We start from the raw sequence: 26373 nt of genomic DNA, 5'->3' as shown, positions 1-26373 counted from the left end.
CAGTTTTAAACCAAAACTCTTAAATATGTCCAGATTTACTTTACAGGTATAAAAACAATTTAATTCAAAATGACTTAACTAATCCCAGAAGGAAATAAACTTTTGTTGTGTGTATAATTTTTTTCAAAGACTTGCTGCAGATGCTGATGGTTTTGGGCTGGGAGAGTCTTCCGAAGCGGTCTGTGTTGCAACGGCTGTGATTAACCTCTGACTAAACACAACAGAGTCTCCATTTTTGTTTACATTTGTGAAGAAGGAAGTTGCACTCGGGGTCTTTTTCAGAGGTTTTTGTGTCGTTTCCTTTAGTGGTTCTTGGTGCAGCGCCACCTCAGGTGAGGAGCGGAACAGGTTGCTTAAACCGTTTATTTAGTTTGACACAGTGCTGTGTAATAGAAAACCAAAGCAACTAATAATGTAACAAATGTTGCAGTTTTGTTCTCAATCAAACCCAGTGTACCGGTCTATCAGACATGAAAATAGTTTAAAAGGTGTTAAAGTTAGGGAATCCAACTTTAGAAGACCAGAGCTGAAACACAACCACATAAGTCATCAGTAATTTTAAATTATGTTCCATAATTTATTTTTGTATCTAATTTAACCTCATGAAACTTATAGAAACCCACCATAAAACCATCAATTTCATCTTTCACGTCCCCACGCACCCAAGCTAAGTTCGTGGCAGTCAGCATGTGTGTTAGCGCTCGACCAGAGGTGGCTGCTGGGCTGACCGACACTGACCATGTGTGTGTATGTTGTGTGTATGTATGTGTGTGTGCGCAGCTCCCTGCAGACTTCAGCAGACTACACCTGGCCGACGGCTTACACCCACAGGTGACCCACGTCTCGTCCAGCCACTCAGGATGTAGTATCACCAGTGACTCTGGAAGCAGCAGCCTGTCAGACATTTACCAGGTAAGGCCTCCACTCACCGGCCCTGGACCCCCAGCCAGGCCTGGGTAGTGTAGAGTCACACCGAGGATGTCTCGGTCTGCTGAATTATCTCACTTTTCTCTGAGGAATTCCGTAAAATAACATTTGAGTTTGGATGAAATGAACCTTAAATATGTGCATAAATGGAATCAGAATCGAGCTGAAGTTGGAAAATGTCCTCCTTGTGGCGAGCTGACATCCATCCCTGTGTGAACTCTCCATGATCTTTTTAAGCAGAACATTTTTCCAGCGTAATTCAAAGGTTTTGCTGGCGGAGCTGCTACAGGACCCTGACAGCAGAGCGGCGCTGCTCTGCAGGTGGCAAGCAGAAAGGCTGGATGCTGCCGAGCAGGTGGTCCAGCCCACATCCTGCCTGCCTCCATCTCTGCCTTTTCATCACGTTAGAGCCAGAAGCACACAAGTCCTGCAGAGTTGGCAGCTCTTATGATATAACTCTGACTAAAATCTTTCACTAACCTCGCTGATTTACCTTTTACTCATGTTCAGACGCTACATGAAGCCAAATAAATTTCAGTAAAATAGTGGTGGACTAAATATCCAGCTTAGAGGGACACACATCTGCCAAATGTCATGACTATAGACTTCCCCCAAAACCTGAAGCTAATCCTCTTAGCAGCACACAGCCGCCCATTGGACCTGCTGTGTTCCTGTTTGTGTGTGTCCCTGTGACTTCCCGCAGGGCCACACTCAGTCACATTCTCTTTGTTTATCTCAGACCTCTTGCTGGTTCTGTTCTGGTTCTGGTTGTCGGGTTGCTGCTGAATGTTTTCATCATATCACCGGATTCTGTGTGTGGATGTCAGGCCTTGTTGAAGATGGCTGCAGCAGGTTAAACAGGCTTTACTGTCTGTAGTCCGGTCTGATCCGGGTCTCAGTGCCATCTGCTCACAGCTATGGGACAGGATCTGGGTTTTTCTCTGTCACATTCACAAACACCGTCCTCTGCTTTTGTCTTCCTCTTGTAAACTTTTAACACTTTTCTTCAGTTTCTTCCTTTGTTTTACCTTCTGTAATCCCTGCTGAACTCTTGATTGCAATGAGCTGTTTTCCCCATATTTGCAGCTTTGTTGGAAATTATGAATAAATTAAAAATTATGACCTATGACTATTAAATATACAACTGTTTAATAGCTCATCTAGTGGGTTTTTTATCAGTCCAAAGCTGAATCCTGTTTCACCCTTCACCTTTAGCTGTTTCTATAAGGTACGGAGTCCCAGTTGTTTCTGTGTTGTCTCAGGAAAAAAGTGGAGCCAAGCTAGCAGACAACTCATAAATATAAATACTTTAAGTTTACATTATTTATGACACCAAATCCAATGCAGTCATAACAGTAGCAGAGATAAGATGTCCTAATTTAAAATATTTTGAAATGAAACCCTCTACTGCAGGGGTGGGCAATCCAGGTCCTCAAGGGCCGGTGTCCTGCAACTCTTAGATGTCTCCCTGGTCCAACACACCTGGATCCAACAGCTGAATCACCTCCTCAGTGCAGTCAAGTTCTCCAGAGTTATTTGACTCAGGTGTGTTGAAGTAGAGACGCATCTAAAAGTCGCAGGAGACCGGCCCTCGAGGCCTGGAGTTTTATATATATATATATATATGTACCTTTTCAACATCATGAAACAACAAAATAAACATTGGTTGTTTATATTGGCCCAGTTTTACCTTACAGAGCAATACTGTTACCATAATGACGTATTGAACATCCCTATTTAATAAATTGATTTTAATTCTTGTTAACCATCAAAAACAGAGAGAAAATGTCATATTTCTGTTTAAATATTTTTATTTTTTTTATATTTAGAAGAACATACTGATATAATAAGAATTTTTGTAGATTAGTAAACCTAAAATCCTATGTTTTGAAACTTTTGTGCATTATAATGTATTTTTCTTGGTATATTGTACATCTGTACAGTATAATATCAGAGTTGCAAAAGGCGACTTGGGTCCAAAATATGATGGGATTTATTTGCATTACATTAGCCTATTAAAGCTGCCTTTGACCAGTTGGATGGACTCCTAACACCTGAGTGGTGTATCTTTAACGTTTAACATGTCAAAATATGTCTAATGTCATCAACATCAACAGTTTTCAGCAACAGTTTTGCATTTAGATATTTTCCTGATCTTGTGCAGTTAAACTATATTGGCAATATTGTACTGAAAAACTAAATACCGGTGCATTAGATTTATTTTTCTTTAGGGCACATTTGGTCCTCTGTATTTGTTCTTCCCTAACAAGCTTTAAAAGTAATGCATGCTGCGTAGATAAATGTAAATGTCTCAGTTCTCAGTGGAGTTTTTCTCCTCTCCTAAATTAGGTGCCAAGAGGGGAAGTGAAAACCTTCGGAAACGAGGAGCTCTTGGGGTTATTCAAGCTAATCAACTCCTGAATTTAAATATTTTTCCAATTAATGTGTTTTTAATGACATGATAAGAATTGTATAGTCCAGCGTGTATTGTTCTTAGATATTAAACTTCTGATTGTATAACCTTAACCCATTTCAAAATATTTTACCATCAGAATATTAACAACACGTATCTTTATAATTAGTGTCATTTCCAATTATTTTCCATAGCAAACAAAGTGAATATAGCAAAATCTAGAAGAAGCGAAGGCCACTATTGTGTCTACGTTGTTTTGATTTTTTTGATGCATTTACATTTAGCTTTATTTTTAACAAGCCCAGAAGAAAAGCTGAATATGACTGCTGCATATTTAGTAGACTTCATTTTATTAGATGACATCTGTTTAAAATAGAAGAAATCCACAAACACTAGTGTTGTATCAGCTTCCTGGGAGACTCCCTTCCCACTTGCTCAGTGGAATATTGCACCCACTACCTGCATAAAGTGACTGGTTAACCATAGAAAAAGGGATTCAGCCAAACTGCTGTCAGCTCCTAATGATGTAAAAATGCAAAAAGGAACAATCAGTTGTTTTGGTTTGTTTGCTGATTACCTAAAATGTGTCATTCCTCCAAAATTCTGACAACTTGCCTTTTTATCATCATATGAGCAATAACTGAAAATTACAACATCTTCCTCCAACATGTGTATGATGTCAGAGTGGTGATGCTACTCTTTTTAGTTTTGTTGCTTTTCCAAGCTTCTCGGGTTGTAAACAGAGAAGCATGCTGCTTAGCGTTTTATTAGTTTGATGCTGTGATGAGAGTTGCTGAGCAGACTGGGAGCAGGTTATTGATGGGAGCTCTGAGTGGTCGAACAACATGGCCTCTCTGCTGCAGCTGCTGTAAAATCCACATCCTGGGACTGGAGTGGAGCGCCCCCGCATCATCGGCGCGTCACTGCCAGCATGGCCGACTGTTTGTGTGTGAATAAATCATGATATTGGTCCTTTGAAAGCATTGATCCAAGAATAGCCTGCATGAAATATTAACAGCCCGCTGACTCCTAATGCTCGCTGCAGGTTTTTGAGGTTTTCATATATGCTTAATGTGCTTAAGAAAACAAAAACACATCATTTTAGCGCAGTATTTTGTCCAAACTGTAGCGAACCTGGTGACCTTCCAGTTGCAGTATTGTAGACACTAATGTGTAAAGCTCTCCATCTTGCATCCAGCGTCATCTCTGCAGACATCAGTTTGGCTCCGCCCACCAGATTTTGCACCAATGGAGGCCAAATGGTTAGTCAGACGCTGAATCATTAATGAGCCTTTTCCACATGGCGTTTGAGGAGAAACGACTCAGTACGTCTGAGCATTAAAAAATGAAAAGCAGAGCGGCAGTCTGGAGGCGACAATGCGTCTGGCTCTTAGATGTTGTGGACAGTTGGCTCAAGCAGCCTGTTCTACTCTTGTTGTTAAAACTGCTAAAGGTGAATGGCGTTTTGTGGTAAGATTTCTTGTCGGGTACCCTCAGAACTGATGTTTTGTGTGGTCCAGAGGAACTGATTGCAGCGCTCATGCACGGGTATCTGCTCCATGTTCGCTCTTCTTAGCTGGCTGTGCACATATTTTATCTTTTGCTTTCAAGGAACAGGATCTGGCTGCAAGGCAGGCTGTGGAGTTCTGCTGAGGGGGGAGGAGAGAAGAAAGTTAAGATTTAATTAGCTTGTTACTATGCATAGCAGCCTGTTTGATATGCTGTCTCTCTCTCATACTGTATTCAATGCCTCATGTCACAAGGCGGTTTGAATCTCACTGTTTGATATGAAACGAGTCTTTGCAGATGATGTTTGTGCTGGAGAACAGCTTCGCCGTGCGTATCAGTTGTAAAGCTTCTGGTCATTAATTAATTGACGAGCGTCCAGGTGGTTGCTTCAGGTTGATCTCTGACGGAGTCACAGCGTCCCGCAGCGCGCTTCTCGCTCCACACACGCTGAACCTCTGATCCGTTTGCTCCCCTCAGGCCACAGAGAACGAGCCAGGCGACATGGACCTGAGCGGCCTGCCCGAGACCGCCGTGGACTCCGAGGAGGACGATGACGAGGAGGACATCGAGCGAGCCTCCGACCCCCTGATGAGCCGGGACATCGTCCGGGACTGCCTGGAGAAGGACCCCATGGACCGGACGGATGATGACATAGGTGAGCCACTAGGGGCGGGTTTTACTTCTACATGTTCAATCCTGGAGCCACATTTCATGTCATTTTTCATTTTATGATTTTTTTTATTTCATTACACAATAATAAATATGAGTAATTCATGTCAGGGTTGCACCAATCCACCTTTTTCACTTCTGATACTGATATCCGAGGTTCAGTATCGGCCTATACGATCCGATACAGAAAAACATTTATTTTTTTTAAACACTTGGGTTCTGAGCATAAGGTCACCCAGAGCACAAAGCATAGAATCAGACTGAATAGATCTTCCCTTTGTCACACTGTCACCGATACCCAATCTAGAATTGTTTTCAATATCAGGACCAATACAGATACTAATATCACATCAGTGTATGTCTTGTTCACATAACTAAACGAAATCATGAATGAAATGGAACAGAAAGAAGTATAAACTTATAAGCTCTGCTCCCTATTTACAAAGATAAAATCAGATATTCAGCTCATATGACTACTGCAGGCATATTTCAAATAAACAATAAAAAATACACAACAAAATATTAACTTATTCAAGACCATATTGCTTCATCATAATAATTTTTTTTTTTTATTAATTGCAGAAAGAGGTTTAATCAGTTTTATCTCACTGTGAAGGTTGTCGCACATAAACTGGCACCTTTAACTGAAATGCATCTTTCCATCATCAGGGACCTGAATCCACATTTTGTACATAAAATTAGTTTAACTGTTTGTGTGATCTCTCTGTCCACTTCCACTTATGACCCTTAACAGTTTTCAAATATTCAGCACAATATGTCACATATGGAATAATTAGTGAATTATACAAACTATACAAGACCTTTTTGTTTAGTAATTCCTTTACTCTATTTAAAACAGCAATTTTTTTATTTATTTTTACTTTTATGTGATTTATATAAGATTTCCATGACAAATACTCATCAGTGAGCGCATCTAAACACTTAAAACACTTAATTAGATGTTCTTAATTAAGTTTTTTGGTATCCCAGGCATTCATCTCCTTTTCCCAGTTCGTAATAAAAGCCACTTGTTATTCAGATGAGCCACAGTAAACATCCACGGCTGTTATGTTGGCTTTCGAGTAATTCTCAAAGCCACATCAGGCTTTTCGTATCATATCCTTTAAAGCTATGACTCAACTCCAGCTCTGATGATAGGCGTGTTTAAAAAACGAAGTACACAGAGTCGGTCGGGGCTTAGCAGCTGATGTGGACTTTGGGTGAGAATGATGCATTGGATGCAGAGAGAGAAGGAGCGAGCGCCAGCCCTTCCCCCTCTCTCCATGCGCTGATCTCCCTGCTGCGCACCCTTTCCTCCCTCCCTCTGCCGGGAGGCTTTTCTAGGTCACTCCAGCACATCCTCTCGCCTCACCTCTCCCAGCGCATTAAACTTTCAGCGATATCGCAGCTTCACACACAACGCTGTTGCCATGCCAAGCCCAGGTCAGCCGGTGCACAAGACTGCTGCTGGTCAGGACCAAGGTGCAAGATGTTCTGGATGTTTTTCTTCATTGACTGTCAGTAGTGATACAAGAGAATAATTACAGCTTTTAAGCAATTGTACATGTGGAATTTAGTCATTTTAGTTTTTTATTCCGTTTATAAAATATTAAAATTAGTATTGCAAGCTTCATCCTGAATAGATATGTTAAAGAACAAAACTGGCATCCATGTAGGTGTAGCTCAGCATTGTGGAAAAAATGCACATAGCAGGTTAAAAACAGACTGATTAGAGATTCTGATTAACCTTTTTACTATATTTCCACAAATATTGAAAACCGAAGATCCATGATGTGATCTGAATGCTTTTATTTTAAATAAAAAGAAATGATGATCCTGCTCCTAAGTGATTTATTTTTTCATTTTGCTCCTTTTAGAATTGTACACAAGCTGATATGAGAAAGTTAATATCCGTCCTAATGTAAAGCAAAATCTTTCTGTGCTGATCATAATAAATGTTTGGTTGTAAAAATACAAATACTTTTCCTTTGTAAGAAAATTATGTCAATAGTTACACTGTTACAGTTACAGTTAATTACACTGATTAAAAATCAAAAGTTTAATAAATGAATTTGTGTCATTCTAAGGTAAGGGCCACAAAAGGCCCCGGGGCCGCACTTTGCACACCCCTCCCTGAGCATATCTTGTCACTGGGAACCAGCCGATGCTTTGCACTTGCTAGCATAGTTGGATAGCTGGTTATGCATGTTAAGAAATAAACTTTTCTCAGTTGTGCTTAGGAATTTCTCTGATTTTAATCCAGCTTGAAGGAATGATGAGTGACTCAAAAAGTCACAGTGTGATTAGTCAGCCATTATTCTTGGCCTCCCTCAGATGACTGTATCAATAGAATTGATATTTGGCTCAAAGAGATTCCTCTGCTGGCTCCATGATGATTGCGGTGACGATCAGGTCTTCTTGTCTCGGTGGAGGGGAGATGCTGGATCACGCTAACCAGCAGCTCTGCTTCCTTTCTCTCTCCCATCCAGGAGTCAAACCTCTTCCAGAGTTTGATGGTTTTTGTCTGAACAACCTGTCTTCTCTTTTTGTCCCTCTTCACAGAGCAATTACTGGAGTTCATGCATCAGCTGCCAGCGTTCGCTAACATGACAATGTCGGTGAGGAGGGAGCTGTGCGCGGTCATGGTGTTCGCCGTGGTGGAGCGAGCCGGCACCATCGTTCTCAATGATGGAGAAGAGGTTTGTCTTGGTGCATTTTTATTCCATGTTCTGTGTCAGTCTGACCTCTACACACCAGCAGATCTTTGTTCCTCTGTTGGATGTTTTTTCTGCTCTGTTAACCCTGAATGGTTCAAATAGTTTATCTCTGGGTCATTCTAGGTTCCCTCAGGCACCCAAAGCTAAACAACCATTTGGTTTGGGTTTCATATTTTCAATGCATTGCACTTGAACAAAAGGATAAAGAATTTATCTCTAAGGCCTTGATTCAAGAGTAAATTAATGCGTTCAGAGAACTTAGGCTTTAAGCATGTTGTTGCTATTATTGGTTGTCAGATTTTGATGAATTTATGTAAAAAGAAAAACAACAAAAAAAACATATTTTTTCCACTAAATGTATATCAATAATTTTTGCTCTAAATCAAGCTTGCAGTGGTTGCAACAATCCTCATTTAAGATCGCCTCTTCCCAAGAAAGAGAGCAAGAAACCATCTGTTATTCTGCTTTCTTTTTGCTTAATGGCTTTGACTCATTAAGGGACACCAGCTGTTGAAAATCCAACCATGTATCACTTCAGTTTGTAGGTAGACAAACCTATAAAGCATCTTTCTTTTATCTGTATTAGGTCAAAGTGCTGCTCACATCAGTTCATAAAATAAATGAACATTGAAGTTACTCTAAAACTAGTAAACAATTGTGTAATAAAACCTTAAAAAGAGCAATGATTAAAAACGACAAGCATACACAGCATGTAATATTGAAAATAAAATAAGATATAATTTAAGACATGTTAACATGAGCATGTTGTATTTATTGAATCGGTTTCTCCATAGCTTATGTATATAGTTTTAAAACACATACCATGGAAAGAATGGGAAATAGTTGACTGCAGCGGTCAACAGGGATTATGGCAAGAGAACAAGTTTGTAAAGATGTTTGAACTTTAAAATCAACTGGAAGAGTAGAAACCAAACCTGGCGTCATGTTTTCTCCTCTTGAGTCCTGTAGTTTCCCTGTGGAAGCAAACAAGGTGTTAGAATAATGTGGACATATACATTTCTGCATCTACTTTTGTCAGAAATCATATTTATTAAATGGAAGTCCAGAAACAACGTTCTGCATAATCTGAAATAGGGCTGCAACTAACTATTATTAGTAATAAATAATTCACACGATTGGTTGGATTAAAAATTGCCACATTTTGCAGATTTTTCATTTAACCACCCCATCCTAATTTATACAAAAAGAAAATTAACTTCTTCTTGCCTAAAATGCAAAAATAGAATTTTCTTTTGTGTACGCTTGATCATTTGTAGCATCTTCAAATGTATCTAAGAAGTATGTAAAGACATAGGTCTAACATCAACACCGCCCGTGACTTACTGCCACTCAAATTGAACATACTAAAAAAAACTAATAAGGTTTATTAGTCCTAGGAGCTAAATGTATATATTTTTTGTACAGTTATGATGTGATGTTGTGTTAGCAAATGATCTTTTCCAGTTAAAAATAAATTGATTACTAAATTAGTTGATTATTTCAGTAATCGATTCATCACAGGTAACTGTTTCTGAAGTGAAATCTGAAGTTGTTCCTGTTTTCTGTCTGCAGCTGGACTCATGGTCGGTGATCCTGAACGGCTCGGTGGAGGTGACCTACCCTGACAGCCGGACAGAGATGCTGTGCATGGGGAACAGCTTCGGTGTGTCTCCAACCATGGAGAAGGAATTTATGAAAGGCGTCATGAGGACCAAGGTGGACGACTGCCAGGTTGGAACCCTAATTTGAGTTGATCTGTCACACTCTGCTAGCATGAACAGCTCCATTTCCTTTGCATTTCAGTGTGCAAAACCTGGCAGGAGGCCTGTCATCCTGCATTATTGTGTCCCACTGTGCCCCACTTGTGCTGAAATGTTTGCAATCATGACACAGAAAGTTGCTTCCAGCAGTAGCACCCTCTTATATGTAGAGGGATCTGGTTTTTAATTATTAAACTGAATAAAACATTTATTGTATTAATTTGTAGAAGTATCTCCTACTGTGGTAAAGTGAATCGCCTCCTTTCTTTCAGTTTGTATGCATAGCCCAGCAGGACTACTGCTGCATCCTCAACCAGGTGGAGAAGAACATGCAGAAGGTTGAGGAGGAAGGAGAGATCGTCATGGTGAAGGAACACCGTGAACTGGATCGTACTGGCACCAGGAAAGGACATATTGTCATCAAGGTGACACCTCTACTGTCTTCTGCAGACGTACAAGTTTTGCAGGATCGACTTGTAAACTTCTGTCCTCATTCTGGATTATCAGGGCACGCCTGAGCGTCTCACCATGCACCTGGTGGAGGAGCACTCAGTGGTGGATCCTACCTACATCGAGGACTTCCTGTTGACCTACAGGACCTTCCTCTCCAGCCCCATGGTCGTGGGAAAGAAGCTCCTGGAGTGGTTTCACGACCCAAGTCTCAGGGACAAGGTACGGCCAGCAGGGCGGAGCTGCCCTAATAATTAACTTTTTGATTACATTCAAATGTTTCTGAATTAGTTTTGAATTTGGTGCCCTGTGAAGATGTTGCCGTGGATACCAACGTGTGCCGGTCATGTGATTTTCTCAGGTTACACGGGTAGTCTTGCTGTGGGTAAACAATCACTTTAATGACTTCGAGGGAGACCCTGCCATGACCCACTTTCTGGAGGAGTTTGAGAACAATCTGGAGAAGGAGGTACGTCTCTTCAACAAATGCAATGAAAAATTTGAGAAATCCATATTTCTGTTATATTTTTAATACCTTCTTTTTTTCTTTTTCTTTTTTTTGCAGAAAATGTGTGGGCACCTCAGACTGTTAAACATAGCGTGTGCTGCTAAAGCCAAGCCGCGGCTGGTGACGCTGACCAAGCCGTCCAGAGACTCTCCTCTGGCCTTCACCCTCATCGGAGGTCAAGAGAAAGGTTTCTGCATCTTCATTGATGCCGTGGAGCCAGGGAGCAAGGCAGCAGAGGCCGGACTCAAGCGTGGAGATCAGGTGACTTTCACATGAAAAGATATTGTGAAGTCCTCAATGTGGTTTTTGTTTGAATATTTTCCAGTTTTATTTAGCCCTCTGGCATCCTCAAAAGCTTTTTAATGTCTTTCTCTTGACAACTGTGAAGAACAATCTCAGTCAAAGTTATCTTTTTTTCCACTTGAAGCTCATTTTTCTTGTGAAATTGGTTTTATATTATGACCTAACTGGCATTAAAAGGCTTCCCTTTGAGAAGTCTTAAACTGAACTCTCTAGTAGCTGCAGGCACCCTGTAGACTTTCTCCTCGCAACTTGACATCCCAGCCAGTTTCACACTCTGCAGGCCTCTCAGCTGTAAGCAAAGGCTCTTAATCCTTGAAACCATCTCACAAGTGTCTGGGTGTGTGTTAAGCCCTCTGGACACCAAACATCCTCTGCAGCTGTTTCTCCCAAACGGAAGCAGAAAAGTTGTCTTACTTGGTAGCATTTACCCCCTTTACACCAGTCACACTGTCCATGTTTTACCCACTTCACCCTGTGATTCAGGACCTTCAAACTCACAGCTTTAGTGTTATTTTAGTTGTCACAAAATCGTGATGTGCTGCATACAAAGAGATCTGAGCTCTGCAGGTTGGTGCTCTCAGAGCATCTCAGACATTTTACAGATTGCATATGACATTTCATAAGCTATGTTTAAATATCTGATTGTAATGCAAATTTTGAGCAAACTCGGGTTTCCATCTACTAGTTTGGAGTGCAAACGCAGAGCTGTAATAAACGGGTTAATGTTTGCTTAGTCAGAACTTATTCAGCAACTGTATTTCCATCTCCCTTGTAGCAAATGAACTCTTTTTCAGAAAAGCCAAAAATTACTATTTTTGCAAAATTGAAGTTATTTGCATCAACCTTTTCTAATATGATACTTCTGTCTTTTGCTTCTCACCTCACTTATCTAGACTCTTTGTGCTCCAAACCCTCTATTGAAGTTCATGGTTCAAGGGCCTGGTAGTTTTTGTTTTTGTTTTTTTTTTTTTTAGCAATTTTGAGATATTTATGTTTGTGATAGTAGGACAAAAAAGGGTTAGGGATTAGTGTCAGTATGTTGATAACTGTTGTTCTCAGTTTGCTTCAGCTATCTAAAAGCCACATGATGCATACCTGGAGATCAGCTGCATCTTAGTTGAGATTTTCTTCTTGATGAGGAAGAGCTGACTGATAGCTGAAGGTTCTCAGCTGGAAAAAGCAAATTCTGGTCTTTGTAACTCTTTCATGGTGTTAAAAAAAATTGCATTTTCTAACTATGTTAAGGTTCTGATTTACTGGTTCTGTTCTTTCTGCAGATCTTGGAGGTAAATGGACAGAATTTTGAGACTGTCCAGTTCAGCAAAGCCAATGAGATTTTAAAGAACAACACCCACTTATCCATAACTGTGAAAACAAATCTTTTAGGTAAGTTTTAATGTCTCCTATTAATAATTAATCTAGTCTTTCTCGGAAATAAAATGTAACCTTTTCAGTGCTTGATTTAAGACTACGGCTGATCTTTTGACCTCATTGCTTTCCATTCAGTGTTTAAGGAGCTGCTAACACGGCCAGAACATGAGCATGAGTTGGATGGGGACGAAGAACACGACAGGAAGAACGGTGCGCCTCACCTACCAAAAATCGGGGACATTAAGAAGGGGAGCCGTTACTCCATACCGGACCTGGCTGTGGACGTGGAGCAGGTCATGGGGCTGGAGAAAGCCAGCAAAAAGGCCAAGAGCAACACAGTGGGAGGCCGCAACAAGCTGAAGAAAATCTTTGATAAGACACTCACCAGCATCCTGCCCCCGAAACCATACAAGTAAGAGAATTGACTTTATGAAAGTAATAAATCAAAACATATTTTTACTCTCAAATACATTAAACACTCAAAAAAGGCTGCAGTTTTCAGCACAAATGTCGCCCTCTGCTGTTGCTGACAGAACTGCACTCACACTCTCTTTCCTCTGTTCTTCTTGTTTCCATAGCGACGTTTGTGTAGGCCAATCACAGGATGACAGCATAGTGGGGATGAAGCCGTCCAAGCAGATCCCACCAGCTCTGCCGGTCAGTGGGAACCTGTCGTCGTCGAACCCGGACCTCCTGCAGTCACACCACCGCATCCTCGACTTCAACAACCAGCCTGGTGTGTATTCACACACTGTGGGGGCTCAATGTGAGACTTTGACTCAGTGGCATCAGTGTGTGTATTTATAAATCCTTTAAATACTTTTGAGGTTTAGCACGTGCACCATGATTTAAAACTAAACTCTGGAGAGGATCAAGACAAGCAGGAGGGATTTATTTAAAATATGTGCTGTATGTTCCCTCCAGAAATCTTATTTTTATATCTAAAATATGCTAAAAAGTCAATGGGGCTGTAGAATAATTATTGTTTAGTGTTGCAGTGACAATATCACAGTAAATCCATATTGCCTCTCTTGGTTTTTTTTATTATTATTATTATTTTATGTCTTTCTGTGACCTTTGGTAAAAAAAAAAAAAAAAAAAAAAAGCTTGAATAAATCATTCAGAGATTACAATCTTTATTGATAAGCTCTGATCGCCTATCGGCAAATCAGATGATAGCAAAAAGGTTGCATCTTTCAGGGATTTGGTACTATTTTCAGTCTGTACACACAAACTCAACGGCATCTAATTTGATGCTAATTTTTGAGGAACATGAGTTCAAACATGTAGAAATTCATAGTTTGAATGCCTTTGTTTCTGTTAATTATAATGATTTTCCCCTTACAGCTAATAACATCATGTTTTTAATTCAGAAATATGGGATTAATGGAAAGTATGTTTAAGATCTGCTTAAAAGTTTTTGTTTTTAAAAGATACTTGTACTTTGTAAACTAATTTCATCAGAATGCATATTCTATTTTTTTATATGACTGTAAACAAAAGCAGCACATTATTTTCTTTTTATTTGTTGATGTAACTGGAAGAATAATTGGAATTGTCCATCAGGGCTCAAGAAAACAGAAAAGTTGTCAGTCAGGAAAACCTTGATCGATTAATCTCAGACTTTTAGGTTGAATGTACAGTTGGCATTTAAAGCATTTATTCCAGGCACAGCAAGTGATTTCAGACAACCGAGTATAGTACATGCTGCCAAGGAAATACTTTCTTCAAAATAGTTAAAAAGTATTCCTTTTACACAGATTTTATTTTACATGAATTTAGTGAAATGAACAGTGTTTTCATAATATTTTGTAGGTCTTAATAGGGCTAAACACTCAGCATATACAGTACATAGCAACTTAATTCCATCATTTGTTTCATTATTTCAGTACCAGTCGTCCCGAGTGAGTACTTCCTCTCATTATTCTCCTTCTCAGCCATTTCTTCTCTGTCATACAGGAATCTCTTAGCAGCTGTGATTTAGTAAATAGACATCTGAAATCAGTTGCACAACTTTTGGGGGATAAATGGGTGATTTAAATGGTGTGATGACGCAGAAAAATCCAGTTTTTAACCTTTGGTTTGGGTGTCATAATGGTGAATGTGGTGGTTTTTAAATCTTTGGGGTGTTTCTTTTGCTTGAACACTCAGAAACAAACAACAATCTCCGGTGTTTTCTGTTTTTAGCCAGAATAATGTAGATGTTTGCCTAAAAACAATGATTTCATGTCCGTAGATATGTCAGACCAAGTGCTGCGAGTATTCAAGGCGGACCAGCAGTCTCGGTATATCATGATTGGGAAGGACACAACGGCTAAAGAGGTGGTGGCCCAGGCTATCAGGGAGTTTGCTCTGACTGCAACGCCGGAGGCTTATTCACTGTGTGAAGTGTCTGTCACACCTGAGGGCGTCATTAAGCAGAGGCGCTTACCAGACCAGCTTTCCAAACTAGCTGACAGGATTCAGCTAAGTGGCAGGTACAGATGTCTTAAATTTGCACAAACTCTAAGAAAGAGGAAAGCTTTTCTTTTTAACAAATACTTTTTTACTCTTACTAGACTAATTCTTGAAAAGCTACGCTTTGTTTTTACCTAAGTACAATTTTTGGTTACTCTCTGCACCTCTGACATAAATTCTTATTATATTTAACTTAATTTTATTTTTTTTTTTTTGCCATAAAGATACTACTTGAAGAGCAATATGGAGACGGAGACATTGTGCTCTGATGAAGACGCGCAGGACCTCCTACGAGAAGGCCAGATCGCTCTGCTGCAGCTCAGCACGGTGGAGGTGGCCACCCAGCTCTCCATGAGAGCTTTTGAACTTTTCTGTGCCATCGAGCCCACCGAATACATCGACGACCTGTTCAAGCTGCGCTCCAAGACAGGCTCGGTCAGCCTCAAGCGCTTCGAGGAGTCCATCAACCATGAGACCTTCTGGGTGGCAACCGAGGTGGTACGGGAACCCAACCAGCTCAAGCGCATGAAGATCATAAAGCATTTCATCAAGATTGCTCTACATTGTCGAGAGTGCAAGAACTTCAACTCCATGTTTGCCATCATCAGGTTAGACAAATAAATGTTATGTATAAACGTATATTTTCTTATATTCTGCCATCATTTGACTAATTGTGGTTCTTCTTGCAGTGGCTTGAACTTGGCTCCAGTTTCCAGACTAAGGGGAACATGGGAAAAATTACCAAGCAAATATGAGAAATTGTTTGGGGACTTGCAGGATCTCTTCGACCCCTCGAGAAATATGGCCAAATACAGGAATGTTCTCAACAATCAGAACCTTCAGCCACCAATCATTCCCCTGTTCCCAGTTATCAAGAAGGACCTCACCTTCCTACACGAAGGTACGTGACAGTAGAATAATTTTATATTACAAACTATTTTCACCTACTATGATTAATTGCAGTTCTGATCTTGCTTTGCGCCAGCTAAGTTTTAAACTAGGTTCTTCTGCTTGTAGAAAATATTTATGGAAATTACACTAGAATGTTTTCTTACAGAGCAATATAGAGTAGATTACAAACATTGTTTTCAATCGTCTATTGTCAAAATGTGAATAAAATGTCTTGGAGACTGTTATGCATTAACAAAAGTGCAGCATAAAGTACATAAATACTAAAACTGCAATGGCAAATGTGTAGAAGGACCGACACCTAATTAATTTAGCTTTAATAAATGGCCACAATAGCCACACATTTCTCAGAAATACATTCAAAGCTGAGACAAAACATTTTTATTTTCAGTTGTATAAAACCAGATCCCTAAACTGAAATAAAAGAAGAAAATTTGTTGACATTTAACAGCATTAAGTAAAACTTAAGCAACATCTTAATATATGAAAAATTCATGCCTCTTTCTATATTTTATGCTTATGAGTTTATTATTAACTTGATTAAAATTGAGAATTTAAACTCAGATATAAATTTAATTTTAAATAGTTTAATGGCTTAGAACTAGTTATACTGAATCACTGCTGAGATAAGTTAGCTAGAGTGGCTTTTGCTAGCGGTGGAGCTGTGAAAACTAACCAAATACATTTTTTATTATGGAAAAAAGCAAAAAGAGCTAGAAATGCTTTTAAATTTGTTACTGAATTATTTAATATAGAGACTACATAAGTTATCTATTTAAACAAAAATGTACACAAAGTTCATTTTGAACATGTAATGGATTACAACTAGTTAAATTGAAGTCAGTGCTAAGCTAGATTAGCCATGCTAGCTTGGCTTTGCTGTTTTCTCAATCCTTATGAAGCTGTTAAAATTTACCAACAACTACATGAAAAATGAAAAGAAGCCTTTATATTAACAAAAAATACTAAAAATAGTTGGGAAATGATGGTTTAGGTAAGCTAATATGAGAAGTCAAAAGCTAGCATTAGCTTAACAGTTTTGCTGTGGTAGCTGTTTGATTATTTGTGGTTGTCATGGTAGTTTGTTGTTTGTTTTCAGAAATCCAGACCTGTTGTCCACAAACACTCTTATATTTACATTTCTCCAATGACTGAAATACATTTCATGTATTTAATTCTCAGGCAATGACTCCAAAGTGGACGGTTTGGTGAACTTTGAGAAGCTTAGGATGATTGCCAAAGAAATCCGTCATGTCGGCCGCATGGCTTCTGTCAACATGGACCCTGCTCTCATGTTCCGAACCAGGTAAGGAAAATCTATCAATTAAAGTCAGGAATTATAATCAAGTCCTCACCTCCCCTTTAGGACCAGTAATCATCACTCCACTGACTAACCATCCCTGTGGGGTCAATCAGTCCACTTAGATTCGGTCAAGTTTCTGCATCATGCTTTTCTTTCAAGCAGCTGTTCTTTTTGGCAAATGTTTTCTCGAGCAACTGTTTCCTTAAACGCGCTGTTGGCGTTACGAAGTGCTCAGAGCTTCTATGAAAGCAAGTCTTTGTTCAATGATGTCTTCTTAATGGAGTGTCGCCACTCAGTATCCTTTCTGCCAACTTTCATGTGGGTGTTTGGTGTAATTGCTTCTCTTTGGTGATCTTGGTGGTCTTTCCTGTCCTAAGCTTTGTCTCCTTTCTTTCTCTTTGCTCATAAACCCTTTGCCCCTCTCCCCCATGCTGCTGTTTGTGGCATCCCAAATTCTAGGAAGAAGAAATGGAGAAGTTTAGGGTAAGTTTGGTGACTTCCCTGCAACATAGCCTGTCTATCTGCAAACTTTTTGTTCTGCTTTGCTTCTTTTCTAAAGCCTTGTTTTTTATTAACCAGCTTGAGTTCCTCCCACTAATTCTCACTGACACTAACCTCAGGATACTGAAAGTACTGACTGTAACAAAGGTCACATTTGCTAACGAAAGGTCACACTGGTCACTGCTGGGCGTATAATAGCAAATGTCACCTTCAGTCATGTTGTTTTTCAACTGCATGCAGTCTCAGTTTTAGAGTTTTACAGCCTTCAGTTTTATCCTTAAGGAGAGTTTCATAATATTCATATTGTTCATTCTTTACATTCTTGTGGTCAAATTATACATTATAGAATGTTTAATGGGAAACAATGCAGCACATTTCACTCATTTGTAAATGTCATTTAAAATGCAGTTTTCATATTGTACAAGTTTTCATAAGCTTGTTTTCCACCATGATAAAATTTTCTCAAAGAAAACTTATCTGAGAAAATAAATCTTGACCACATAATTACTCAAATGTTTCCATGAAACTTTGTACATTTCTGTCCACAGGCAGCTGTCATGTTGCTTTTTCGTTTTGCACCACGAGTAAAAGCTACTACGATTACGACCAACTCTTACTCAAGCCACAGAAATGTAAACTATGACTTTGCTACAGTAGTCTCCCTCTTTGCTCCTCTGCTGTTTGACTCAAGCTGTCGGTCCTCTCCACCCCCCTGCTGCCTGGAATGACTGGAATGTTTTCAAGTTGAAGAAAAAAAAACGAAAGCTGCTTTCTGCATGTCTCAGTTTAAACACCACAAATTCCACTAGAGTTTAACAATCTCACCCGCATAAGACACTTATTAGCTCTTTAAGACAGTTTATTAATCATTTTTGTCCCTTTTTCTATTCGTTTGTCTGTACCCCACATTCCCTTTTCCGTGTTGTTTGTTGTTCTGCTTGCACACGTGTGTACTTGACCAGGTCTTTAAGTCAGGGCAGCTCCAATGCAGCAGTGCTCGACGTCAGCCAGACAGGTGGCCACAAGAAGCGGGTTCGACGCAGCTCCTTCCTGAACGCCAAAAAGCTCTACGAAGACGCCCAGATGGCCAGGAAGGTCAAGCAGTACCTGTCCAACCTAAGTCTGGAAACCAACGAGGAGAGCCTTCAGACCTTTTCACTACAGTGTGAACCCTCCATCAGCACATGTAAGCACAGCTCTCACTCTTATACTATAAGTGTGGTATATATGTTCAGACTTGTAGTGCATGACAGCTTTGTATTTATTTTCATCAAGAAACGACAAAATATTTAAAAAAAGAAAAAGCTTGAACAAAGAAAAGTGACAATAGGGGACACAAATGTGCAGAAAAAATATGACCGTACCTTTGAAACGCCAAATTGGGCCATCAGTTCATAACACAAAGTGTTATGAAAGTCCAGCTTGACTATGAGTTTGTAAAGTGAACATTTGTATGATAACATATCTGGTAAGGTGGAGGATGTCGAGGAAAAATGTCTTTTTAGGTCACAAAAATTAATGTTATTACTTACCCAGTTCTGGTCAGCATAATACTTGCTTTATATTTGTAAGCGATTAAGTGTTTTAAGTATAATATTTGCCATTTTAAAAGTCAAACACATCTAGATGATCTGTAACATAAAAAATGTAAATAAAAAAAATGTAAAAAAAAAAAATCTAAGAATTGAGGATTAAGTTCTTTTGGGTGTTAAAAAGGCAATAAAAGTTTGTCCATGTCAACATTCCCACCCACATTCCCAATGAGAATTCTTTGATTTAGAGAAATAAAAATTAACTCCTGCTTTTACATCCTCAGTGCCCAAGAATGCTGGTGGGAAGCGACCCGACACTTCCCCGGTGGTGTCCAGAGCAGCCAGTCAGCAGCGGGGCCAGTTAGCTAAAGGAAACCAGGTCCTGCAAGTTCCCACTGTGGCGCTCTACCCGTCCCGGAAAAGAGTGCCGGTCAAGGATCTGCCACCTTTTGGTAGGAAAATCATTAACATTTGTCTTTCAGTTTAGGTGTTAAATTGTGTTTGATGCAGCTGGTTGATTCAGAGCTGCTATGAGATATATCTGCTACAGATAAACTAGTAACATTTAGGGAGGTTCTAACTGGATGAAAAATCTGTTGGGTTTAGTTTTCCAAACAGTAAAAGTATCTTTTTCTCTGTAACAATGATGCCACCTAGAGGCTGCCTCCCAACAAACCAGCATAAAATCCCAGACAATGCAGCCTGACCCCCCGGGGAAATGGCCGTGTTCCTCCTGCTAATTATGCTTGTTTTATTGGAAATGTCCACAGGCACCAGTTCGCCCCAGTCCCTGAAGAAGATCCTGTCTCTGTCTGAGGAGGGGAACGAAAGGCACCGGAGGCAGCCAGAGGACACCATGTCCAACGCCTCCTCCCAGCTCTCCTCTCCGCCCACCTCCCCCCAGAGCTCACCAAAGAAGGGTAAGCCAACATCTACCCCCACCCCTCGCCGCCCCAACTCAAACCTTTGAGCTCTTTCTCTGCCACTGTGTGCCGCTCCTGCCACCTGGTGGCTGCCAGCTGTATTTTTCCTACAGACATGACATCTGGGATTTTATTCCAAAAAAAAGATTTTTTTTTTTTTATCAGTTATTGTTCTAATATGTTCAGTAGAAACAGAAAATGATTAAAAAAGGGTCAGTATTTTAACTTTTTTTTTAAGTTCAGCCAGTTTGGCTTTTGTGTTGTTGAAACCCAGAATCTTTTTGTTCCCCATTTCATCTGAACCTAATAGGTAAATCTTTTAAAATGTTTCTTCCAGAGGTGACACATCCTTTAGAGAAGATTCCTACTGCAAAAAAAACAAAGATATTTTTGCATGCACCATTTTCAAGTAGAGATGCACCAATCTGATTTTTGAATAATTTACTGATAACGAAACTACTTTTACTTCTGGGTGTATAAAACTGACTTAAGAATAAAATCTTAGGATTACAGTTTTGTTGTTATTTGCATCACTGAAAATCAATAAATACAGTAAATTTATTGATTGGGACATACTCTTTGTCCCAGAAAGTTCTTGTACACAGATATTATGCTAAAAAAAAATTGATTTGCAAAATTTTAACCCACTTACTTTTTTGTGCATCATATCACAAAATTGTATTTTTTTTCTAGATTCATTTCAAATATGTTTATTTAAAAAAATATTGCCTCTCTGCCCCTTGTTGAAATGACATCAATTCTTTTGCAGTGCAGAAGGGAAAGCATGAACATCAGACTTTACATATGTTGTAATTATCTTCTTTAACTCAGTCACACATCTACGTTTAACGTCTTGATCTTCTCTGTGTCGGTCCAGGTTACGGCAGGTCAGGCGACGCCTACTCAGACTCTGGCCACAGTGAGATCTCGTCCCGCTCCAGCCTGGTCAGTAACTCGTCCTTCGACATGGCGCAGGAGGAGCGCAGACTGCGTCACTCTGGAGGAGCTGGCGAATCCCACATGGGGGGGCCTCGGCTGGAGAGAAGAGCCACGACCGACCCTGATCAGTACAGTCTGGGGTATGGTAACCAAACGTTCTGTTTGAAAAATGTCGGGAAAGTGGAAGTAAAGTGATTAATATTTTTTTATGAATGTGTGTTGCAGGTCCTACTCTTCGATGCAGGACTGTCGGGGTATTTACGCCGGCTGCCCCACCGTCCTCTCCTCGCCCAGCTCAGAGGAACTGACTCAGGATCAGGGAGATCGCGTGTCTCTGGACGCTGCAGACAGCGGCCGCGGCTCCTGGACTTCCTGTTCCTCTGGTTCCCATGACAACATTCAGAACATGCAGCAGGGCCGCAGCTGGGAGCTCGGCATCGGAGGGCTGTCTTCGGCATCGGAGGCATTGTTAGGGGGTCCGGCGGCACTGTGGGCGGCGCAGGCCAGGGGCAGCTGGGCATCGGCCAGCTCCTCCTCATCCTCAGCCGCCTACTGGGGAGAAGAATCAGAGGGAGACACAGGGACGATCAAGAGGAGAGGAGGAAAGGATGTAAACGCAGACGCAGAGACGAGTAGCATCACATCCACCGGGTCGGAGGAGGCCAAGCAGCTCGGCCGGCCGTCTCCATCACCCATCACAGCTGGGGGTAAAGCTTTTCTTTGTGAGTGTTGGTTCTTGTCCTGTCAGTCAACCAAACTTTATTTAGAAAGCACTGCTCATCCGTTCTCATGTTAGAGTAGTTAGAGTAGTATTGTTACTTTGCAGCACAGAGGTTTGAATAAGGCAAATAAACCAGAAACGTATACTGTGCAGTTTACCCAACCTGTTTCTGTTGCGACTCCTGTTGCATAAATTTTTGCAGCTCAGAAAGTGTCCAGTCCCTTTTCTTCTTAACTGTGATGAGATTTCCAAGGTTGCCTCTGTTGCAGAAGTATTTTAGCAACACTTCACTGAGCTTTGTTTTAAAATCCTGGTCCTGGATGTTCATCTTCGCCACTGGCTCATTTCTGCTGCCAAACTGCACGATGCTATGTGCATTCTGTGCAAAAAAGTTTGGCACTACTATAAATTTAATTCAGAATGGTCCTAAATAGTTTTTTAAAAGTCTTAAGTTTGAGTTGGTGAAGGCTGCAGAAACCCCGTCTGTATGTGTTGAATGTTTTCTGGTAAACCGATGGTCAGCTGGTACTCAGAGGTGCTGCCTTTGTGTCCCCTCAGCTCGGAAGGAGGGTCGATACCGGGAGCCCCCCCCAACTCCGCCCGGCTACACCGCCCTGACCCTCTCTGACCTCGCCGAGGGACAGCACCCGCCACCGCCCGTACCCACGACGACGGTAACCCACTCGAGCCGCCGGCCGCCGGACTACACCACGGCTCTGCAGCGCTCGCGGATGGTGACCCAGTCGCCCGACTCCCACCAGGCCCACCAGGCCGCCAAACACCGGGGGGGCAGCCTCCACCGCACCCGCTCCCCCGCAGACGAGCAAGAACCCGACGACGAAGAGGAGGGTGAGTCCTTGTCTCCCAAACTAGTGGCTCTGAGGAAACCGTTGGCCCGGCACACGCCTGAGGCCCCCAGACCATGACGGTGTGAGGGGTCAGCAGGCAGGGCCGCCCCCCACATGGCAGGTAAACAGTTCCTCCTCACTGAGGCTGCATGTGAACAAAAACAAACACCAGGACCCTCCCCCAGCACCAGCAGAGTCCTTCCCTCTGCTTACTGTAAAGGTCACAGCAGGTCATGGAGCATGATTCCTATCAGTCACCGCTTCCCTCTCACTCTCTTCTCACACAACTATAACTTGTGGGTAGTCATCTGTTTTCACCTTTCTGAACTTTAACCAGCCTCCACCTCCAGCATGCACACCACTCCTTACAATAAGTGGACTTTTCTCATGATTTAGTAGAGAACTATTGATCATTTGTGTAAATATTGAGCTGCTGGGAAGAGAGAAGCTGAAAGTCTCAACAGTAGTTGCTTTACAAAAGGTTCCTGTAGTACCTGAATGCTTCCACTTGGTGGCAGTGTTGGAAACATATGGAGGAGCAAAACAGTCCTGCTGCTGTTTCATCTGCCAAAAAATGCAGAAAGTTAGCTTGATTAATTTTTCTTAACAATGTTTTTTCAAAGCATTTTTGTTCTCAGTATGCAATTACAACAAAATACAAGAGAACTAATAGTGACTCTGCCAGTAAAACATTCAAAAACAGTTTTCCAGCCAGGAGTTTGGACAGCCTTTGTCTCATCGCTGTTCTCTGAATTTGGACGCAGCCTTTGTGTAGCTCCCTGATTAGTTCAAGGATGGTACAAATCTCCATCCGGAGATTTTAAATTAACAACTGCAGTCTTCTTAAAGACGTTTTAATTATTTATCTTAGGTAAAGGCACAGTCACAAAAATCCAGTGTGTTTTTGCAAACGTTGCTGTATTCAACAAAGGTTTGCATATAAATTTAACTCTAGACCAACAAAATAAAAAACAGTCAACATTCAGTTAGAAAACCTTTTTTATGAAGGAACATGTCTGACTGTTTTTCAGAACTCCAGAAATCAGTTCTTTTCTGGTTTGTTTTGATAAAAATATTGCATATTTAATTAACTGCTGAGCAGAAAATCTGAAAAATAATTATTAATAAAATTAGTTTGGGTGTTTAAAATATTTTGGCCTCCCAAGTGATTTCATGTTGCCGTGTTTAGACACTGTAAACAGTGAGGTGAAAGGCCAAATCAGATGTGCCATGCTTGGTATATGTTGTGTCGTACATTCAGAATTAAGTTAGATTATTTTCTTACCAGGTTAAACTAATTGGTATATTTCAGTTTTTCATTAATAAGCACATGCATGCTGCAGGAATAACTGTTTACGTGACACACGTCAGAATATTGAGTCACATACCATATGAATATTTTACTCTATCTGAATTCAGACCTAAGGGATGTGCTGCTAACTGTCTCTCTTGGTCTTTGTCTCCACAGAGGACGAGCAGGTGTCTGCAGTCTGAGGGGCAACAGTGGACATTGATTTGTAGGAACTTGAAGCCCCCTGTGCCCCCCTGCCCCTTCAGATGGGCTGCATTAAAGAGACAGACCTACAGACTCGTCAACTTGCTACGTACGTGCCTGCCTCCTCCAGTCGCTGGATTCTTTGCTCCTCGTCTCCCTCCCCTGCCTTAAAGCATCATGGGGGGTTTGATGACCCTGCATGCAAAAAATACTGTGAAGAAGAGACGGAGAGAAGGTCAAAGACAATGACAAAATGCCTGGCACTTTGGACAAATAAAATATTACAATAAAAAAACAAACAAACTGAGAGACAGAAAACAGCCACTTGTTGACGCAGCAGAATCATGACGTGTCGAGCTTCATCTGCACTTTCTCGTTTTCTCTTTTGAAAAGGAAAACCTGAACAATTAAAGATCATCAAAACAAGACTTTTTATTAAAGACAGAGAACGATTTCATCATCTTCAACTTCCCTCTAGATTTCTTCCCATTTCTGATTATTTTCCTTTAAGTGATTGCACTCGAGGGGCTGAAAACAGAAACCTGGACTGAAATGACCCGTCTGTTGTTGGAGTGTTTGAACTTTAAATCCAGTATTATCTCTTGTTCACGTGTGAACGCGTGTCACTTGTTGGTTTAAATTAAAAATTGAAGCTACTTGGTGTGGAGAACCATCATGCAGTATACTGACATGCAACTCGTTGTACCTACCAGAAACTCTAATTCTTGCACTTTGAGCACAATTGTAATGTTTGGTTTGATTTCCAGGATATGAGCGAAGCATTCATGTCGCAGCTCGTCTCCTCTGTGTTCCAACACAACACAGTTTTGACCTTTGGGAGATAATAGAAAAGCACACTCACCCAAAATCATGTATGATCGTCTCCCTTAAGTTAAACTAAAACCAGGAATTTATGATTAAAACATAAATACCTTTCCATTTTTTTTGTCTTGGTATTGAGAGATGACATAGTGCACATTTCAGGAAGCATTATCGGGTAAAGTTGGAAGAATATTTCAAAATAAAAGCATCCACTGATTCAGATTTGGCCGTTTTCCGACCTGAACACACATCCTGTGAAAGTCAGAGCGCCTTACATTGCCATGGTTGCAGACATGTCTTTACACGGTCGATCACAATGCAAATCAAACTGTTCCGGGATGAAATGCCTTATTTCTGATGCTCCTTTTTTTAAAACGAACAACCAGACTAAAAAGTTTGAGTTTTGTGGTGTTTTTTGTTTATTTTCTGGATGGTTTGTGGCTTCGGCCCACCGTGTGTTACCGTGTCGTAGAGGATGTGTTTCCATCTCTGCTGTTGTGCTTCTAGTTCCATCCTCAGAAATACTTCCTGTCTGTTACAAACATCAGCCTCTGTATATCAAAGTTTTCTCCTTATCTGGCCGTCAGTGGAAGTGACTCAAGATTTACATTTGTTTAGTTTTTATTTTTGACTCCGGTGAAGATGGTGACATATGAAGTTTAATTATCATGTTTTTTCTTTCAAAGCTGCCAATCGCCACACTTTGAATATTGTGAAAAGAAAATGAGCGTTTTGTTTCCTTCTATCACAGCGTCACACTGATCACATTGATCAGTCCTGGAAGCTACAGACTGAGTAAATAGATGAACGACTGCAGTGTTTTCCACTGTGTTCTGTGACTACACATTAAATGATTTCTTCTTTTTGTAACGGCTGCAGATTGATTGTTAATAATTTGTTTGTAACACAGTTATGCATCATTTACTTTCATTCAACTCTGAAGATAATGTGCATATTAGCAGGTCGAGTTGTAATTTGAAAAACAAAAAGTTGCACAAAAATTGTACAAGCATAAAGATAAGTGTAGTAGGTAGAACTGCTACTGCGTTCGGTGTGTGATGTCAGTGAGGTGTGTACATTTAGCTGGTGACGAACTTCTTTTCTTCATTCTTTCTTGTACTACTTCAACCTGTATGTCTTTTAAAAAGACAATTGGTGTGGAGTACGTATCAGTTGTTTTTGTATTTTTAATACAATAATTGTAAATATTGGTTATATTTTTGTTCAAATGTAAAATGTTTATGCCTCAACATCCAGTTTATATGAAGCTGGGAATCAATAAATACTGCATAAAGA

General features: G+C 40.5%; 1 protein-coding gene and 1 long non-coding RNA gene across 7 annotated transcripts; one reads left to right on the top strand and one right to left on the bottom strand.

Moving 5' to 3' along the window:
• The first annotated feature begins 672 nt into the window (after positions 1–672).
• On the top strand, positions 673–26373 carry rapgef2b (Rap guanine nucleotide exchange factor 2b). Of its 6 annotated transcripts, none has more exons than XM_016670897.1 (24): positions 673–912; positions 5327–5504; positions 8081–8217; positions 9808–9966; positions 10268–10420; positions 10503–10667; positions 10807–10914; positions 11011–11214; positions 12534–12642; positions 12763–13039; positions 13206–13363; positions 14517–14531; positions 14864–15104; positions 15309–15692; positions 15774–15985; positions 17176–17299; positions 17756–17779; positions 18760–18983; positions 19614–19781; positions 20100–20249; positions 21130–21331; positions 21417–21898; positions 22471–22761; positions 24229–26373. In XM_016670897.1, exons 1-24 carry the CDS (start codon positions 688–690, stop codon positions 24252–24254), a joined length of 4416 nt encoding a protein of 1471 aa, XP_016526383.1. In that variant the 5' UTR covers positions 673–687; the 3' UTR covers positions 24255–26373. The 6 variants fall into 6 exon arrangements, with proteins under 6 accessions (XP_016526383.1, XP_016526382.1, XP_016526381.1 ...); XM_016670896.1 differs by having other exon boundaries at positions 21417–21913; XM_016670895.1 differs by having other exon boundaries at positions 21417–21913; positions 22471–22881.
• On the bottom strand, positions 7446–18753 carry LOC107836105 (uncharacterized). The gene is made up of 3 exons (XR_001661950.1): positions 17794–18753; positions 7644–7647; positions 7446–7455 (listed from the first exon to the last, which is right to left on the bottom strand). It is a non-coding gene; the product is annotated as an uncharacterized LOC107836105 (long non-coding RNA).

This window comes from Poecilia formosa, unplaced genomic scaffold (assembly GCF_000485575.1).
Source record: "Poecilia formosa unplaced genomic scaffold, Poecilia_formosa-5.1.2 Scaffold39, whole genome shotgun sequence".
Classification (NCBI taxonomy): Eukaryota; Metazoa; Chordata; class Actinopteri; order Cyprinodontiformes; family Poeciliidae; genus Poecilia; species Poecilia formosa.
This window is presented reverse-complemented; position numbering and strand designations above follow the sequence as displayed.